We start from the raw sequence: 20,348 nt of genomic DNA, 5'->3' as shown, positions 1-20,348 counted from the left end.
AGAGAGCTCTGTCTGCGCAGCTCACTCCTGTGCTGTGCTTGGGAGTATTCCCCAATCCTTCTACTGGAGGTGTGTCAGCTTCCAAAAAGGTAATTGAGATTTCTTTGGGTCAATGAGAAGGTGCATAACCCTAGAGCACTGCGTTCGGCTCTTCTGTTCCCTGAATAGCAGCTCTGCCTGCAGGTCTGACATTTCAGAGGGCACCTGGCCCCACTGTGAAAGAAAAGCGTGTTCCTCCCTCTTTCCCCTTTCAATACTGAAAAGACAGCATGCAGGAGAAGGCTCTGAGCCTGTGTATCCCAATCTGAGAAAGGTACTTCTCTGCAGCCCTGGCTTGGATGCCAGCATCCTTCAAAGAGACCTGGATGCACCTCTTGTCCCCGTGGCTTTGGCAGCTTTTCACGCATGGTGCTGCCAGCCGTGCTCCCATGCACCGTGTCGTCCTGCACCAGCAAGCTTCGATGTCTGACTCAGTGCCAGGGGTCTCACACCACAAGGCTGGTGCCTGGACACCAAGACCTGGAAAGCTCAAATCGATAACACTCATGTTCTCTCTCAGCTGAGCCTGAAGACCTGATCAGTGGTGCTTACACAGAGCAGCTGCAAACCGAAGCCTGGCATCTCCAGGGGCTGGTTACAAGCGCAGGGCTAGACCAGTGCCCCGGAGCAACTCTTTATGTTGGTGATAACCTCCATCTGCCTAGTTTCACCTACAGTTTCTTGTGACCAGAGCATTTCTGATTCCATACTGCGGATACAATCAGAGCAATGAACAGCTGCCATATTTTCTATCATCAGAGCTGGTTGCATTTCTGTGTCTGCAGAGGGGACACTTTAATGCATACACATATATTCACAGCTGTATCTGGGGAATGCTGCACCTAAGTGCATGAGCTTGGCTTCTCAGATTGCAGCGTGCCAAAGAACAAATCCAGGGATCGTCTTCAAACTGTAAATGGTAAAAGTTTTTAAGTTCTTCAGAATCCCTTGAGAAAAAAATTACTATTTTTATTGTTTCATTCTAATCACTTAATCAAGGAATAAGGTAGCCAGACAATTTAGTGTTCAGTTGTGCCTGTTATGCCCAGGCCTTTATTTGGGCAGCAGAGAAGACCAGCACAGCCCTAGAAAGAGTCTGTTCCTGGGGAAGATGCTGCTTTTCACTGCTTCCCAGTACATGCGAAGGAACACGTATGTGAGCTGTTGTCTTCAGATGATTTACTCTAATCTCCTTCTGTAGCTTGTCAGCCCATCTGGGCTGCCAGCGAGGCAGGGGGGCAATAAACCATCTCTTTGTGACCTCTGTCTTTAGGAGAAGGCAACCTCTACACTCCGTGCTGCAAGCACCACATTTTGCGCCAGCCTGCCAGCGGCCTGTGGCTGCCTGTGTGGTTGCTGAGTGTAGTTACGTTAATTCTTAACCTTATATTGTGATTTTGCATTTTGCAGCCTTTTGCAAAGACGGGTGTAGGAACGGAGGAGCCTGTATTGCTTCCAATGTGTGTGCCTGCCCACAAGGCTTCACTGGGCCCAGCTGTGAAACTGGTAAGATTATAATTGAATTTATGATGAAGATAATCCAGGGAGGATGTTTGAGGTAATCCAAGAATAAAGGATTATTTAAGTGTGTGCCCTGAAAGAGGAAGCTGCTACTAAAAAGTTACTCACTTTTCTTATGCCTCCCAAGCGAATATATTACAGCAGTTCTAATTAGAAGCGCATGGACTGCAAAAATGAGAACATGAATTAAGACATCTTGGGTTTTGATTTTTCATAATTAATAAGATTATTATAGACTTGCTTTTCACCTCAAATGGCCTTTGGTATCTCCTATAAATGGCAGATAATCTGACGTCTAGAAATAAATTCCAATAATGGATTACTTCTGTGCTGTAAATGTGTGACTGGTTCAGTAGCCCACCTTCCCTTGCAACCTTATTTGAAGACTTCTGATTAACTCAGTGTTCTGACTCAGTGTTAAGGCAGGTTCTGGTGTTCCTACTGCTTTTAGCTCCTTTCGCAGGCATTCCTTTCTCTTCCTGCTACCCCTGAGGATGGGGCGGGGGAGTACCACAGTACCGCAGTACCACAAAGCCTTGTTTTAGAACTTTATTTTTTAAGTCTTGGATCTAGTCAAATTACATTGCCCAGTGGACTATGTAGAATGTTAATACTTAGCATCTCAAGTGCGTGTAAATAATTTCTCAAAGTTCAAATGAATAGTTTCAGCACCTTTATTTATTGCTGCAGAATTTTTAAATGCATTCTAACTGTACATGCCTCCAGGAGGTAAAGGGAGAAAGCTCGCTTAGATTAATTGGCTTCAGTATGCCTAATAAAAGGGCAGTCTGCCATCTATGATTGACTATTGTTGCTGTTCTATATTGCCTTCAATAAATCTTCCAAACAGAGGAAAGGAGGTCATTTGAGCAAGTATTGCTTTCATCTGACTTGTAAACATGTCCAGTTTAATGAAAAACAATGAAAAGACTGATCTGAATTCTGTATTATCTGGTCCATTTGAGAGGTGAGAAATGTGATTGTTTTCATTCTTCTGTATTCAAGACAATATTACCACAGTGCACAAGAGGGATGCTGTGTGAAAAGCAGTATCCTGATTGTTCATCTATTTCTAGAAAAATGTCAAAAGAGCAAGTTTTCAAGTACTCCTCACTGTTTCACAGATAATGTGGTAAAGGATCTCAAGGTCTCTTCAGTGTAACAGTGTTGTGTTTTTGCTTGGAAGAGTTTGTGTGCTAAGATAATGCTCAAGTATTAAAAGAGTTACTTTGTTTTAGTAATATTTGTCTTACATGTTCCTTGCAGCATTCTGCTCTTATCAACTAAATATAACGTGTATAATTTCAAGACCCACATTCATCTTTTCCAGCTTTATACTCCTATCTGAAGCGTGTAGACTAGAAGCGTATTTGCTTTAGTCTCCTTGAATAGTCAGTATTAATAGCCACTATCAAAGGGAGATCTCACTGGCTTTTCTGAATTGCGCCTGGAAGTCCTGTCTCTGCTCCCTTCTTTAGAGGAGAACCCAGGGACACTCTGTTCCCAATTCAGAAAGTTCACGCCCCTTAAGCTAACTTAATTTAAGTTATTAATTAAGTGTATTCAGCCCCAAATGTCCTTCGAAAGCAGCCGGACTGCTGGCCTGACTGCCCGTCCTTCCTGCCCTTCAGGAAACATACAGGAGGCCAGGCAGAGATCTGGTCCAGATCTGAATGCCTTTCTGAATATCTGATCTTAATATTTAACATAGGGTTAGTATGGTAGTTTTCACCTGGTATCTCAAAGCTAGTGATACTGTTGTTATGATTTGGAACCTGTTTGCCAGCCCCTAACCAGTTTCATAGGTCAGCTTTGCAAGTAGGAGCCCCTCTGTCCTGGTGGACCTCCACCGGACATCATATTCTTTCTTACTGTTGAAATAAGTAATGCTAGAAATCAGCCACAGGGGTACAGGTCTGGTCACCTCAGTTGGATATTAATGTGCAAGAGTAGGACTGTAAGCTACTTGCACATGGCTTTGAAACCTACAGTCTGAAATATCATCAGAGTGGCAAATGGAAGAGCTATCCTCCGATAAAGAGCAAAAGCTGCTTCATTCTGAGACTGCATTGTCAGGAAAATGGTGCTGTATACAGCCATAAAAGAAAACCTGAGCTTCAGTCAGTACATATTCACTCCTAGTGAATGCAACAGTTTCCTGAAGGTATTTCTTGTTAGGCTTGAAATGATTCAAGACATTCATACTACAAATAATTTATGCTGGAAGCTTGCCTTTTTGAACAGTCACTTTATCTACGAAGGTGATGTAATCTTTTCTAGGCAGACATCTTTAGTTGCGATCACGTACAAGGAAGGAGGGGGATTGATGTAAAGATGCCAAATCTATTTTTAAATCGCATGTTACTTTTTTCTGTTTATGCTACATATATTTAAAAAATGCTTATTGAAGAATCTTGGCATTTTTAACTTAAAATAAAACATACAGTTATATAGAAATTGTCAGCAGCTGCTGAACTTATGAATTAATTAACAGGAGATTGAATCCACACCCTAGAAATAACCTAGAAAAATACAATCACCAGTTCTTACTGTTTCCTTCTGTAAAAGGTGGTTAAATAGCTCTGTTTAAATAATTTTTTAGAATCATAGAAAGGATGAGGTTGGAAGGGACGCCTGGAGATCATCTTGTCTAATTCCCCTGGCTCAGAGCAGGGTCAGATAGAGCTGGTTTCTCAGGACTGCGCCCAGTTGGATTTGGAGTGTTTTCAGGGTTGGAGACTCCACAAGCTCTCTGGGCAACCAATTCTAGTATTCAATCACCCTCACAGTACAAAAAATTTCTTTTCGTTACGTTCAAATGCAATTTCCACGCCCCTAGTCCCTTTCCTGGGCATGACTGAGAAGCGTCTGCTTCCCCCAACACCGTGAGGTATTTATACACATTGATAAGATCCCCCTCAGCTTTTTCATTTCCAGGCTGAACATCTCAGCTCTATCAGCCTCTCTTCATATGACAGATGCTCTGGTCCCTTAATCGTCTTCACAGCACTGTGCTGGATTTGCTCCATGTCTCTCTTGTACTAGGGAGCCCAGCATTGGATCCAGCACCCCAGATGTGACCTCAACAGCATGAAATAAAGGGGAAGGATCACCTCCCTTGACCTGCTGGCAATGCTCTTCCTAACGCAGCCCAGGAGGCTGTTGGCCTTCTTTGCTGCAAGGGCACATTGCTGGCTCATGTTCAACCTGGTGTCCACCAGGACCTCCAGATCCTTTTCTGCAAAGCTGCTTTCCCACTGGTCCCCAGGCTGTACTGGTGCCTGGGGTTGTTCCTTAATAGCTGTAGGACTTGGCATTTCCTACCTGGTGTAGCAACCCCTCCTCCAAATTTTGTATCATCTGCAAACATGCTGAGGGTGCACTCTACCTTATTGTCCAGATGTTAAACAGTACTGGCCCAGTACCCAGTATTTACCCAGGCGTACACCGCTAAGTGACTAGCCTCCAACTGGACATTGTACGGCTGATCACAGCCCTTTGAGCCCAGCCATTCAGCAAGTTTTCAATCCACCTCAGTGTCCATTTATTTAGCCTGCACTTTTTAGCTTGTCTGAGGATGTTATGAGAGCATCAAAAGCCTTACTAAAGTCAAGATAAACAACATCCACTGCTCTCCTCCCATTCACCAACCTAGTCATCTTATTTTAGAAGGCTATCTGGTTGGTCAGGCATGATTTCCTCTTCATAAATCAATGCTGACTATTCCTGATCACCTTCTTGTCCTTAATATGTTTGGAAATGGTATCCAGGAGGATACCAGCTTCCCAGGGATGGATGCAAGGCTGACTGATCTGTAGTTCCCTGGATCTCTGCCCTTATCAAGATAGGAGGGGCAGTTGCTGTCTTCCAGTTCTCAGGAGCTTCTCTCAGTCATCATGACCTTTCAAAGATAATTGAGATTGGCCTCGCAATGACACCAGCCAGCTCCCTCAGCACTCCTGGGTGCACCCCATCAGGTTTGATCGACCTGTGTTTTTCACAGTTTATTTAAATATTGATCCTCCTCCACTAAGGGTAAATTTTTCTTGCTCCAGACTTCCCACTGGTCTTGGCAACCTGGGACTCCTGAAGGCAAATCTTACCACTAAAGACCAAGGTGAAGAAGGCATTGAGTACCTCACTGTTTTCCATGACCTTTCCAAACCCCATCCCTGCACACACGATCTGTGTCTCTATATTCCTCCCAAAGCCTGAGAGGGATGATGGGGTCCATACTTAGGTCCTGTCTATGGAGCCAGGCTGATGTTGTAGAACAGGCCATTGACCAAGAACAAGAATAAACCAGAGCTGAAATAGCTGGGATTGTTGGTGTCCAGAGGATCCGCCTAAATTTTTGATGAGGTTGTCTACTGTGTGGCAAAGACTTGGCCTGTTTCCTTGGTGCCCATGTTGGTTGGGGAGATGTACTGTTCCACGTCACGGGACTAACAGCTCCTCCAAGCCTTCCAACAGAGTGGAGAGGTGCAGAGGCACCGCTGAGTAGGAAGCGGACAGCCTGCTTCTGATGGGAGAGGTCAGAAGTCTTCTGATAAAATTATCCTGAGATTGAAACGTGGTTTCAGGGCAAACCCGTTCACCCAGAACTCAAAGTGGCTTAGCACCAGAAGCTTGCTTGTGTTTACGGGCACAGCTGTAACTCTTTTCACCTGTCAGCTGCCATGGAAAGGCTAGGTCAGATTCCTAAACTCAATACAGCTTTTGCAAAGAGAAGTGAAGCCCTGTGTAATTAAGTGCTGTAATGGGTTTCATAAAATTTTTTGCTTCCAAATGGCTGCTTCTGGGGTGTCAGCAGGAGTCACGTCTCTCTCAGAAACATAACAAGAAGAATCAACTAATACTGCTAGTCAGGTATTCCCATGAGAAGAGGTATTCACTGTGGAGTGCCTTGCAGTTAACAGCTATTGCAATGCCTTTGAATGATCTGTTGGAAGCCTTTTAGATTAATCATGGCCTGTGCCCTGTGGAAATGGATCAGTGGAATGAGGAAGCAGATGTAAGAATCATGTGCAGGTATATCAACCTCCAGAAGATAAAAATGAGACATGGGAGAATTCCTGTTTCTCTTCCCAAAGGATGTGGGGATGCATTTGTTGGCTTAGGGAGGTGGGGTATATGTGTTGAAAGATTTTCAAGTCTTATAAGGCACAGCAGTAGTTAACCCAGTAGAGCAGCCTTCAGCAGCGTAGGGAGCTGAGACTACCAAGGGAATCTAAAAATATTTGTGCCTGTTAAACTTTTTCAAAATACCTGACTTAATGTTGTCTTGTTTGATTGCAAAATTGTGAATTCTTCAATGGGCATTTTTAAATGCTATCTTAAATTGTATTTGAAAAGTGTTTTATTTTAGAATCCAGCACAGGGTGACTTTGTTAGATCTGCTTGATATTCCTGTAACTCCCTTTTAATTTGATGACAGAGCTTTGAGAGTGGATTTGTTCTCCTACTATATATGCATATCTGCTAGTGCGTGTATGCAAGATCACTGCATTTTTGCTGCTTGCCAGCTTCTTTTCTGAGTTCCCACACTCGTTCTGTGCTTTGAGTATTCCCCTAGACCGCTTTTAATTATGCATGAGATCAAATAGCAGTTTCGCTACTAGTAGTGTTTTAATGTGGTTTTTGTTTATGGATGATTGGCTGTAACTTACATTTCCTGATAATGAACTTTCCTTGGATATCACAGGAATCATGTCCACCTGCTATTAAACAATCCGTGGCAAACTGCTGAAAATAAACTGGCATACAAAGCTGTTACCTTTGAAAGGAACTGTTGAGAAAAAGTTTAACTTACAGATTCTACATTCATCCATCCATACATTATTACTAACAGTTGGCTTAATTAAATGTGTAACTGAATTTATGAAAAAAACAGTGAGCATCAGGTATGTGAGATCACCCTCTCTTATCTGACGTCTTATCAGAAATAACCAAATCCAAGGAAAGTGTGTGATTTGGCTCTTCTCTGTATTTTTTTCCCCTTTTTGTCCCACGTATGGAAAGCTCAAACAAAAATAGCGTAAGTGTTGTGAGTACTTCATGGAGAAGGAAAAAAATTTTGGTAACTTTTTTTGCAAAAAATTTTTGCAACTTTGTGCTTAATATTTGTAGTTCAAAATACTGAAATACAACTTAGACAAGTGATTTGGATAAATAATTGTTATAGACCAGATCTCTTCAGAGTTTTGTGCCACTTTCTATATAAGCTAAATAATTAGCATGCGTGACTGTTGCTCTTTTCAGCAAATCCAAATTAATTTGTTCATGTGCACTGACCATAATAATAGCAGGCTTCAGATTATTGAACACTATTATTATTATTCCTGTTCCAAAGGAGGCTTGTGAAAATCTTTTAATTCTGAAACCCCAGTTATTAGGAAAATAATTTTACTGGTATTGGAATAGAAGGCTTTGTCAAAGTAACCAGGAAGCTTGTTAACTTTGCTGATTTTGCAAAAATGAAGTATTTTAGTACTTTTAGCATCACAAGAGAATTGCTTCCATTTAAACCCTTGATCCCTGGTGTTCAGCTAAAACAACCACAATCAGCTTGTGGCCAGGTAGGCTCTGAAGCTAAAACTGTGACACAAATGGCATTTGAAGCCCATAGAGCATTGAACAAAATCTGTAAGAACTGGAATTACTTTTGGCAGAACTCTTAAAAATTCTTGGCCCCAGTCCAATGAAAACTCTCTGTAAGCTATGAAAGTATCACAGTCAAAACTTTCCCAACAACTCAGGAATCTGCCATTTGCTCAGTTTTATTTTTACAATGAAGATTTAAATTACTGGTAGTCGGATTGGGATTTACAACAATAATACTAGAAGACTCAAATTTGTGATACAAGTATGCAAGGTCCTGCACAAACCTAGAATAATGGGAGTGCCCTTCAATAGTTCATAATCTAATGAGGGGACACCAGTTGCATGCTGGAATAAATAACATTCAAACTCCTTGAGCAGAAAGCATATTAAGGTTAATCATTTTATTCTCTGAAATCCTTAAGGGGTTGCTGGGCTTTTTAATGAAGGAGGAAACAAAAGAAGGGAGCAAGAGGAAAGTGGTGGAGTGAACACGAAGGCAGCACTGGCATGGACTGTCCAGAGCAATAGCTGTAGGAAGAAGGGATGCCTCCCATAGTTCATTAGTTTTCATAGCCCACCTGGCTTGCTTGGATCCTGGTGTCCTGAGAATTCAGGCTTCCATTTTGGGGGAGGATCCCGAGTCTGAGACTTAGAAGCTAGAGGATACTTTTGGCAGGAAATGTTTTAATTACAGTAAAGGGCTGACTTCAATTCACAGAAATAAGAAAATGTTGAGTTAATCTATAGAGCCTGGATAAATTTTTTGAAAACAAACAGTACTTGAGCATGATTTGCAGTGTAAAACATTTTAATAGATCCCATGTGCAATAGGAATTCATCATATTCTGAAAGTCAGGCCTTTTGGAGTCACTCAAGTCTGGCATTTCAACTTCAGTAATTTTCAAATACTGAATTGTACCCCAGTGAACCATCTAATCCAGTACCTTGGTGGTGTCCCCAAGTCCTTTCAGTACTTGGAAAGTACTATATCCATTCTTTTTTTTTTTTCTTTTGGCTTGCCTTGATTTCAAATAAATAGTTTTTAAGAACAGTAATTCTAGGAATTTGGACCTCCGCATTGCTTACATGCTTCTGTATTGTTTTGTTTGTTTAATATAGTTTTCTGGTGTACTGCTTAGGGCACAATATATTGTATCTACTTCTGACTGGTGATTAATAGGGAGAAATATCCTCAGCAATGGAGGGTGACTGTTCCAGGTAGACAGGCCTAATTTATACTGTCAAACCTGAAATTCCTAGAAAGTCTCTGAAAAATCGTGTTTGGCTGCTCTAGAGCAGAGAGTGCAAAGTAACTTTTGAATCCTATAGTTTTATTCTTGCACTCCTGTGATATGCTTTACATAAAATCATGCAGTTAGGAGCCATCATCTTCACAGCTTCTGTTCTGGTCAGGAGCTTTGTTCATATCATACGTCTGGCGAAACAGAGGAGGAAAAGGAAGAAAGCAAATTATGGCCTTGATATTTGTGCATTTTCAGCTCCCCGAGACTGAGCGGGGCGGGGGGGGATTTTTTCTGTACCTCACAGCTTGAAGCTGTATGAGTATTACTGAAAAGCTGGTACTGAAAGTCCTATAGAGTTCTGCTGATGAAATGTTTTATTTTCCTTAGTTATGGTCTTCTGTAGTCAGCCAAAGGTATTGTATTAAAAGTAGACTATTATATTTTTGAACCATCTTCCAGTAATTCAGGATTAGTGACTATTTTGTGGTTTTTTTTTTTGCCATACTCCTCATCTGATTAATTTCTAGGCAAACCTGATAAAAATAACTGTCTTCCTAACTGATCTCCTTCTCATGCTTTCATCTTACCAAAACTGGGCCTTGTATTCAACTGATATAAATTGATACAGTTCTCTTGGCATACCAGGCTATGTGCTTTTAATGAGCTGCCTTTGCATATGATCCAGGTTCTCTTGTTTATTTCTATTAAGGAACAATAATAACAAGTTGTAATGAGTCATTCTAAAATGTCCATTTGTGTGGATGCAAAGATGAGTCTTTGCCATTGATGGTCAAGACCATTTTGGTATCGCTGACCAACCCTAAGGAAAACACGGACCATGAAGCGTGCTGTTGAGATGCTCACTCTTTCGTATATTTCTGAAGTCAGGCCTTGGGTGAGCAGGAATCCTATTAAGTTAGAGTCTAGCTGAAGGAACTATAACATGCAATGCATTCATAGCTTTATTCATAAATCATCTGCCTCCCCCACAACTAATTAGTATTCTAGGTGAATAGCTGCCCAGTCCAACATGCGTAAAAATAAAACAAGTCGCTAGTAGTGCTTGTACCTTTAAGAAATAATAGGTGTACTGTGGTTTGAAAAAAATCAAGATAGGGTTGATTTCAAAAGAGGCTTTACCCCCATAAGGATCTCAAGTGTGATGCATTTTTTCTAAGCTATTTAAATGAGTTCATGAAAAATATGTTGACTTTGCCTAAGTCTAAAGTCACTGCAAAGCATTTGATATATTACGTCTTAAGGAACTAAAGAGGCAAATACTGCAATCCCCACTTTTTTAATTGGGCTTCAGTTGCTCTTATGAACGTAGGCAGACAGACAAGAGCAAACACTGGCAGAAACTAAAGAAGCAAAGGTTTTAACTCTCTCCTGACTGTACCTTTCTTTTAACATCTGGCATCTTCTTTAATGCCCTTGTCCCAGGGAGGCAGGGAGAGAGCAGTGTGTGGAATGCATGATGCGGTAGCAGCTTTGCTCCCAGGGATTGTAGGTGGCAAAGGGCATGTCCCTCACTCCCTCTAAAACAAATGTGCTCAAATGAAGAGGTGAAGGTTGAAGGAAGGGGGAGAATCCATCCAGACGCAAGACGAAAGCTCACGAATGATTACATTCTGTGGGAGGAACAACCCAGATTTGATGGGGATCTTAATCAGTTGGGAAAGCGGTAAACTGCAGACCCTACGTAGAGTCTGAGCAATAATCTGGTAGGAATTAGCTTACAAATGCATGTTGCCCAGGCTGCCATCACATCTCTGTTCTCTTTGACTTCGGGATTTCTCCATTCATTTGTATAAAGGGTGTAAAGTAGCTAAGGTTTCTTTTTCCTTCCCCAGCTCAAAAGAATTTGGAAGATACTTTCAGAGAGAAGAACAAGAAACTCTAGCACAGAGTCTCTGCAGAAACTCTTCTCCCAGAGCCTCTGCATGAGTTTTTTTTTTTCCTTCAGGAAAAAAATTAACAGATTTAAAGGATTTTAGTCATAAATAAGGTTATGAATCTTGGGCATGTGATGTTTACAGTCTAAGTGTAACTTTACAGGACTGTTATTGAGAAGAGAAATAATACTGCATATTCCACAATTCTGATAAAAAGCTAGCAAAGAATTAATGAGTGTCATTTGAATTGTTATTACAATTAATAATTCCATCAAATTTCAGCTAACTATGTGCCAGTAAAAGCCATGTCTTCATATTTACTATTACAAGGAAGTTCAAATCAGAAAAAGAAAACATGATTGGCAGTCTCAGAAACTGTAGTTAGGGAGATGTTCAGCTAACCCATGGAGAACAAGCCTTTCCTGCAAGGAATGCTCCATTTTAACAATGCTCCAAGTGCTAATTCAGGCCACAGAAAAATACACATGTGCAGCCAGCAGATGGGTTGCAAACATGGCATATATGATATAGATAAGCTGTTTGTAAGTGAGATTCTGAAATTCCAGATGCTGGTGTACAAAATAGCTTACTGCTCCTCCCTTTCTCCAAATATTTCCCCTGAACACATATAATAATATGGAGTTAATTACATGTGCTGGGCGCTATATTCAACCATTCTTTCAAATATCCGTAAAAATTAAAGATCCTTAGAGTGCAGCAGAACTGTACACGAGACTTGTATTTTTACAAAAAACAACACTTGTGGTCTACATTGTGAGATCTGTTTGAAACAAATAATGCAAGACTTAAATCACTATCATGAGTGTCCTTGTGACTTCTATGATCTGTCTGTGCTACCCCATAAAGCAGGTGAGAGAGTAAAGGCAGGGGTGCAGCTTTCATCTCTGCAGCTCAATGCTCTTCCTCTCACCTCTCCCCAAAACATGTTGGCCTCTTCTGTAGTTCCTGTTCCTCGGTGTGTTACTGTTCTCCAAACCATGCCTTGACATTGTCACATGTGGTACTTACCGAATCAGCGCTGTTACTTGAAATTCTTCACCCAGAGTTCACAAAAAAAGAGAGCTGGTAGAAGCACTTTCTCCCCATTTTACAGATGTGGAAATCAAGACACATGGGGAGAGTTGAGTGGGAGACAAGGTTTGCATAAGAAGGCAGTGGCAAAAGTCCAGATAATATATAGGTCATCTCATTTCTGCTCCCATTGCTCCTCTGTTCAAATACATCAATATCTGAGAAAAGACATTGTGGGGTTTATATCATATTTTTTCTGAGTAGGGAGTGCAACCAGTTCATAAAACCTAAGAAAATACTTTTCCTTTGACTTTCAAAGAGGACATATTCTAAAATTGCTAGCTCATTAAATTGCAGAAAAAGATTTAAAAGTTGTCTATGAGAGTAAACAAATGAGATCTGCAGCAAACCAAGAGGAAAGCCAGGGTTCTGTGGATGAGATGCTTTTTGCTTGGCTGCAGAGTCTGGAAGGGAGGTCACCCTAATCCCTGTTATCACCTGAATTTTTCTCAGATATGAAAAATAAGCTCAAAAATGAGCAGTGAGACAAGGGCTGGTGACTTCAGAAGCTTGGAAAGTTTCCCTTTGCTTTACATTTTTCCTTATATTTATTCACAAAGTAAATCTGACAGAAATTAAGCAAAAAAAGCCTATACTGAGTTTGGTGAGCATTCTGGATTTAGGCATGAACCCTACTTACCTCATCCTTTCCGTTTTGTAGCTTAAGATGCTTTGCTGCTTCATCCTTCTGTGTCTTTTTCTCCCTTCATTTTCCTTGCCTGACACAGTTTCTTGAATGCATATTATTTCTCTCCTCCCTTAGAGTCCTTGTCAGTTTTAAATAACAAAAGATTTTTTCTTTGCTGAAGAGCCAAATACTAGCACTTATCTTTTTCTCTTTATATTTTCTTTAGCTTGCAACACTACAAACCTATATGTAGCAGCTTAAAAAAACCAAGAGAAATCGGGGAAGAGGAGTGCTACAAAAGAGCTTTGAGGAGACAGGATTTTTTGTTATTTATTAAAAACATCAAAATGCATCCACTACTTAGCTATTATTTGCTGCGGGAAAGAACCTGCTTTACTAAACATGAAAACTAAAATTTCAATTAGGTTCTTAAAATACAGTGGGCTATAAATAGAATGTGAGTAGTGCAGCTGGGCAGCATTATAATAGAATTTCCTTCTGTTATATAACGGATATAGGAGGACCTTCATCACTCACTGTAAGCTCTCTCTTTTATGAATTACGAGACGTTCAACTATTAGTGGAATTAAAATCTATAACACTGCCAATCATTGCCCCGTATCCCTGTGGAGCCCTTCCTCTTGCTGTCAACATGAGGGAGTCTGCAGTTTCTGCAGATATATGCCAATGATACATTCATAGCTCAAGCAAAGGAATAGTATGGTTTGTTCCTTTACTGTGCTTCAGCAATTTTGTACAATCTCTACATGATTTCACACTTCAGGAGCAGCAACGTAAATTAATGGTCACTGGTATATGGACTGAGAGTCATGGTGACAAGTCACTGATAAGAAAATGTAGGCAAGAATGTTTTAAACTTAAGCACACGTATAATATGTGTGGTACCCTGACCAAAAGGTAGAAGACCATAGCAGAAAACCAAGTTCAAATCAGGGTGTCAAATCAATTCCTAGCCAAAATTTTGTTTGAGTTGCTTTGTGGGTTCTTTTGTTTTCCTGAAATAGCCTCTGAACTGAATCATTGGAAATTTACTGTAATTCATACCAGAGCTGATCTGAAACAACTTTTTGCAAAGCTGAACCCAAACTAAGCTGAGAATGTGCTGGTTGTATCCTTGGTTCAAAGATGTAGAAGTCATAACTCATGGTTATGACTGACTTGACTCCTCACTGGAGGAAACTCAAGATCTTTGGTCAGTACACTGTGCAAGTAAAGCCTTCCTTCCCACCCGTTAGAAAAGAGATAACAGCTGGCCAAACTAGCTCTTCTCTTTTCAGACAAATTAATTCACTTTTGCTTAGGACCTGGCTACTGTTACCCAAAACTGACACATTTAGTGATAGCACCAGTGTGTTAGTCCTATTTCTAACATGTGCAAATGGAACTTTCAAACACTAGTAGGTGTCTAAAATGGGTTTGTCAGTGTATTTCAAGGTATAAAAGTGCTTTTGCTAACTTGAAGAAAATAATTAATTTTCAAGATAGGACTAACGAAGAAACAGAAGCATGTGATACAATTAAAATGAAGTGCTGTACTGAGAATGATGGACAAAGTGAAAGCAAAACCACATCTTTGTCAACGACTAGGAAGAGAGGCCCAATACCTCTCAATTAGTCTTTCTAATTGGGATTGGCACAATCAGTTTCCCAGAATCTTGTTGAAAAATATATTCTTTTTTTTTTACACTATTCATGGATGCACCTAGTTCATCATGGCTAATTAGGAGTTCTTGAATTATCGTCTTCAATTGTTACAAATACCACATCCTTTGATGATGTTGGGTATGTAGTGAGAGACTGTCATAGTTTCAGTTATCAGTGGGGTCTGTGATTGATCAATTTTTGACAAAAAAGAATTGTTAACAGGGCTGCATGGTGAAGCAGTCAGTGGAAAATTCCCTTTCATATAACGTTTCTATCTGATTTTGGAGCGCCGCCACTGCCACACATGAAATAACAACACGATTGAATTTCTTTTTGCTGGCATTTAGCAGGACCTATGGGGGTGTGCAGAAATCAATGGGGGATCAGGAGTCTGGAAAATTACATACTTGAAGAATTAATGAACTATAATTCCGTATTACACCCTCAATCACATTTTGCTTCCTTTTCATTAATGGAACTAAATTAGTTTTCCATGGACAGGGTGCTTCAAAAAATGCGATCATGCTCTTGCTAGGATTTAAAAAAAAAACCCAAAACAAAAACCAAAAAACCTGTTTTAACAATAGTTATTTTTTGATGCAACGTGACAGTTGGAAATTTTTAGTGAAGAACATATCTGCAGCACTGACTCAACCTGTTGAAGCAATTTTTAACATGGCATTTATTGCCCCAGCTCTAGTTTCCTGCCTTTTGAGCCAGATTATGGTTTTAAGGTGACTCAGCCAGAATTTCTACTAGATCTGGGAGGTGTAGAGATAGAAGGAGCAACTCCAAAGGCATTCAAAATGCATTTTTTCCAACATGGGCCTAATTCATTATCCAGAGGAGCAGGGAGGGGAAAGGCCATGGTCTTCACTCTTCTCTGAAGGCTGTATCTGAGATAACTGATGTTTCTAATGCTGTGTAGAGAAAGTCCTTTTGCTCATGGAACTATGTTATGCTAGGATAAAACTGTGGGTGACTCTTCTCTTTGCTGTGCCCCACAGGCCAGCTGTAATCTGGCCCTTCATGATTTAAACTTGTAACTGAATGAAATGTTGGGATGCAAATGCAGTGAAACTCAAGGCTATTCTATGGTTTAATGGGGACTTTGATGTGAGAACCCATACGGTGAAAAGCATGTCCTCGTACTCACGATATGTTATCATATCTTTAAAGAGTTATTGGAAGCTGAACAAATCAGAGTGAGATTGTAAACAAAATCAGGCTCTAGGACTTCTGTTGACCAAGGAAGAAAGTTTCTTTGGGAATCAGCAGCAGTGTTAGAAAAAAGGATCTGATCAGACTTTACAAAACAGATTTAAAAGGCATTCCAAACAACTTTGGTTTTCTGGCGTAACTGATATCTTCCCGGATTATTTCAGCAACCTCAGATCAGCTTCTGTATTCTTGGTTTTTTCAATTCCTCTGTATGATATTTACATGCATGTGGTTTATGGGAATGTAGTGGGATGGAAATCCCAAAAGCTGATACTCTGTTTTAACAAGATAGCCCCAGTATATTGAACTAGTTTCAGGCTCTTAAATTTCTCCACTGGGACCTGGTTTTTGCATAAGATCTCAAATCAAAGGTCTGATTGAACAGCAGGGTCTTCTCAAGTATCATCATGTTAGAAATCTGCTGTCACATGAAACCCAACACAAACACTTTTCTCTTCTTAAATGTGAGAGATGGGACTCTAGAACTTGCAGTAGAGATAATGAACCCTTTTCAAAGCTACTCCAGAAAATTGAGTTTTGACAGCAGATACATTATGCAGTACAGTGAACTTTCATTTTGTCCTATTGAATAAGGCCTTTTCCCCCTTGCATACGTATTTACTGAAATCGGATAACCCAGGCATCATCTTAATCCTACTGGGCATTCTGTTATCTGAGCATAAGTCTGAATAGTTATGACATGGTCTTTTATATCCAAGCCAGACATAACATCCTTGGAAATGTATTGACATATGCAAAGACATATCAGAGTCTGACTGTTCCAAATGTACCCATGAAAAAAAAAACATTGAAGATTTATCTTTTTAAACAGCTTCATAGTCCCCTAAACCACTTCTTCAGTGATCTGTTTCTGAAATTATTTTTCTTTCAGTGTTTGCACTTTATTTGTACTGTATATGGGGCTGGGATGTGGGTGGCTCTGGAGGTTAGCATTAGGCTGGGAAGGCTGTTGCCTTTGAAATAAGATCTCAGATTTAGCCTAAGTCAGTAGTGATGGAAGTTGCTGGCTGCTCATTAATCTTTATAAATATATCCAGTGATAATAGCCCAATTAGCTCTGGGACAGATTATTGCAATCGGGACTCTCTGTAAATTGGCAGTCTTAGCTAAGTGCCATGTATTATACTGTCCCAGAAAAACTTCCAGGATGGAAATAACTAAATTATAAGTATTCACAGCTGCCAATCTGTGGTGTTGCCTTCTTGACAGGAGAGGGCTGCTGGGGCTTTGGTTTGTATTGGTCTGGATAAAGCAGTTTATGAAAGAAAGGCTTTTTGGACTAAGTTGTGCTCTGTGTCTGTGTAACTTTGTGCTTGATGGTGGCATACAGGCTTTTCTGAGAGGAGGATTTGATGATTAATATTTCAGTCTTGAAGTGAGTAATATAAAATGGTATAACTCCCCCCTCTTCCCTCATGCCATGGTTCTTTGTTGAGTGCAGCTTGACCACATTAGAGAGCTTGGTCCTATTGCTGGATGAAAGAGCACTGCTATCTTTCAAATTGGCAATTTTATACCGCTTTCAATCTTCAAAAGATCTTATTATACAGAAATTCTCTAATAATATTCATCAGACAGCTAGCTTTCCTTTTTTCTTAGTGTACCAGTGGATAATTTGCTAATGATCTTATTTTACTCTTCAGGAAGCAGAATTTTCTCAGTCTCCCCAAGAGCAAGGTGTATAATAGCTGAAACTGTTGCCACAGTTCAGGAAATGAGTGATTCTGAGGTATAAAGAGGGTGATTTGGGAGAGCAAGTTTTTTTCATGTCAAGGGGAGCTAGTGTATAAAGTACTTACTTTCAAAATACCTGTGACTGTGTGTCTATTTTATTAGAGTGGGCTTCAGTTAGTAAAAAAAAAAAATTGACGTTTTTTCCAGTTGAAAAATGGGTAACAAAATACGGAAGTAACCAGGCTGGCTGATTTCAGTTTAAGAAAAACGCACAGGAGAAAACCTGAATATTTGAAAACTAAATCATGTGCCACACAAGTGTGTAATAATCAGTTACCCTGTTTTATGGTAATAGGGTATGTACAGTATTGCCATGAGTGTGTCCATGAATTACACAGGGTAGAGAGAGTCCCCGTGTTCCTGGTGTTTTGTGGGCTCATCAGTCTCACAGGTGTGTGTTTTCCAGCCACAGTGTTTCAAGAGCCGAAATCGCAAATCTTCTGCCAGGCAAATGCCACAGGGTGGAAGCACAGCCAGGGCAGGCGGTGCTGCAGTGCCACGGTACAGCGGTGTAGCTGCTCTCCAGCTTGGGGTGAAGGTTACTTCCAGCGACTGTCTCGGTATTACTTTCTGTTCCAAACCTGGCCACTTGTATCAGTGGGTGGCAGATTTGGTATGTGCAATTGTGCTGTTTATTTGAAAAGGAAAGAGAAAAATGGAGAAAATGCCACCTCCATGATAGTCAATGGGAGTTCTGCCATAAATTGGAGCAGGGCCAGGATTAGGCCATTTGCCCTGGACCATCACGCATATGATACTCTATTTAAAGAGTGGAACCTGCATACTCAGAATAAGTTGTCTGGTTTGTCTATTTGCTTAAAAATGTCATCACCTACTATTGAAAAAAATACATCCTTCCTTTCCTTGTACTTAAACATTTTGTTCAATTTTTTTCACAAGTGAAAGTATAAAGCCTTTCAGTAACTTCATTCTATAGAGTAATATTTCATTTTTCGTGCCTTTCTAGTACAGCATCAAACAGGACTTCATTAGTGCTGTTAATGTTCCATATAGCCCACTGATATACCATAGCCACTGGCCAAGCAAAACTTCAATCAGTTTTTCTTCTCTTGTCAGCTCACACCTCTGACTGAGCAGCTGCAAGGTGATTCATCGGAGAATGTTTCACCATAGGACAGAGAAAAATTGTTTCTGGCTGGTTTTCCCATATTAATAAGATAATTTCAGTTGTAGATACTTTTGCAGCACTTCCTGAGCCATGCTATGCCCATTTGAAAATAGAAATCCTTTTATCCAAATGTCAAGAAAATTTTCCATGAAATCAGTGCTTTGGCTCAGCAAAACACATTTCTGCTGCGTTTTCTTGTTTAACAAAGTTGCGACAGTTATGGTTTGTCCCATTATAGAGCAAGTCTCTACTAGAATTAATGATCAGCATTAGCTGGGAGATTTAGAACAAAATTCTGTGCATAAGGAACTGAAAAGTTAGTGGTGAGGAGAATTGGTTTGGATTTCTTTTTTTTGATGCAAAATCATGTAAGGAGTAATGGATTATTCAGCATCGGTGCAGAAATGGTGTTCTAATGCAATGGTTTCAGGCAAACAGTGTGTCAAGAATAGGACATTTCTTAAAGACCAACAGAGTCTTCTGTCCACGCTTTTTATGACAGGCTTTCATACATAACTCCACTCAACTTTGCATGCAGCCATAACAAAACCAGAAGAATGTATTTCTTTGTTTATTGGCATCTGTAAAAGCATTTCATCCCAAGTAATATTTTTTGTGATATAGGTTTGTCAGCTAGTTTGCAAATAAATACAGAAAAGCTGCTTTTGTTGTCGGTTTACCAATACTGGCGTGACATTCAAGGCTTGTTTTTCCTGAATAATCAGTGAGTGAGTTCATCAGAATGCACTCAGCCTGTGCCTGCAATACTGTGCTTATAATTATAAGGCTTATAGATTCACAAACAAATTGTTCTGAAGAGAACACAGGGTTTCTTTCATTCATATCTGTTACTTTGACCTAAATCACACTCTTTTCTCCACCTCATCACCAATAAATACATTCCACTTTCCCAAAGAAGAAGTATATGCCATCCAATATCTTAATGCATGTTATTAAGTAACAAGTATTGAAGATTCATATCAAGTCTGAACAACAGCCCTTTTCTTTCAGCCTCTGAGTTTACATGCTTCATTGATGCTCTAGGGCTTGTAGCTTTGGCCAAGCCCAGCAAGTTATCTTGTACTGACCAGGTGATCCCAAGCGTTTAGCACGGTCCCTTAGGATTCTGTTGTGCCAGGCAAGCTGTCTCCCAGGCCGCATATTCCCCAGGGGTAAGGGAACTTCTATATTGTAGTCCTTTCTTCTTTTCCTTTCATTTTTCTTAAGTAATCTGTGGGTATGTGAGTGAATAGCAGTAGATAAGGCACAGGCTGCAAACCAACCGTTTCTCACTACAGTAACATAATTTTCATTGATCTTCCTCTGATCTCTCAAACACCTCTGAGGTCTCACTGGCTCCTGGCTGCTCACAAGAAAAAGGCCAGAGTTTATACTGATTTAGAGAGAGACACACTGAACAGCGGAAGGTTGTAGAGGTTTGGCATTTCTCAATCCTGCAGCAGGACTACTTAGCTGATTATCCTGGAATTCATAGTGGAGTTGAAAATTCTGTTTTAAACCAATAGAGACTTATGACTTAATTTGCGGAACACAAA

The 20,348-nt window shown here is 40.3% G+C and overlaps 1 protein-coding gene across 1 annotated transcript in view; it reads left to right on the top strand.

Moving 5' to 3' along the window:
• Positions 1–20,348, top strand: part of NELL2 (neural EGFL like 2) — a 155,894-nt gene that overhangs the window by 116,500 nt on the left and 19,046 nt on the right. The window contains exon 15 of the mRNA XM_075148205.1: positions 1,450–1,545. Coding sequence (XP_075004306.1) covers positions 1,450–1,545 — 96 coding nt within the window. The remainder of the gene's footprint in view (positions 1–1,449; positions 1,546–20,348) is intronic.

The sequence above is a fragment of the Calonectris borealis genome, chromosome 1, assembly GCF_964195595.1.
Source record: "Calonectris borealis chromosome 1, bCalBor7.hap1.2, whole genome shotgun sequence".
Classification (NCBI taxonomy): Eukaryota; Metazoa; Chordata; class Aves; order Procellariiformes; family Procellariidae; genus Calonectris; species Calonectris borealis.
Note: the sequence above shows the minus strand (reverse complement) of the source record. Positions and strands in the feature narration are given on the sequence as shown.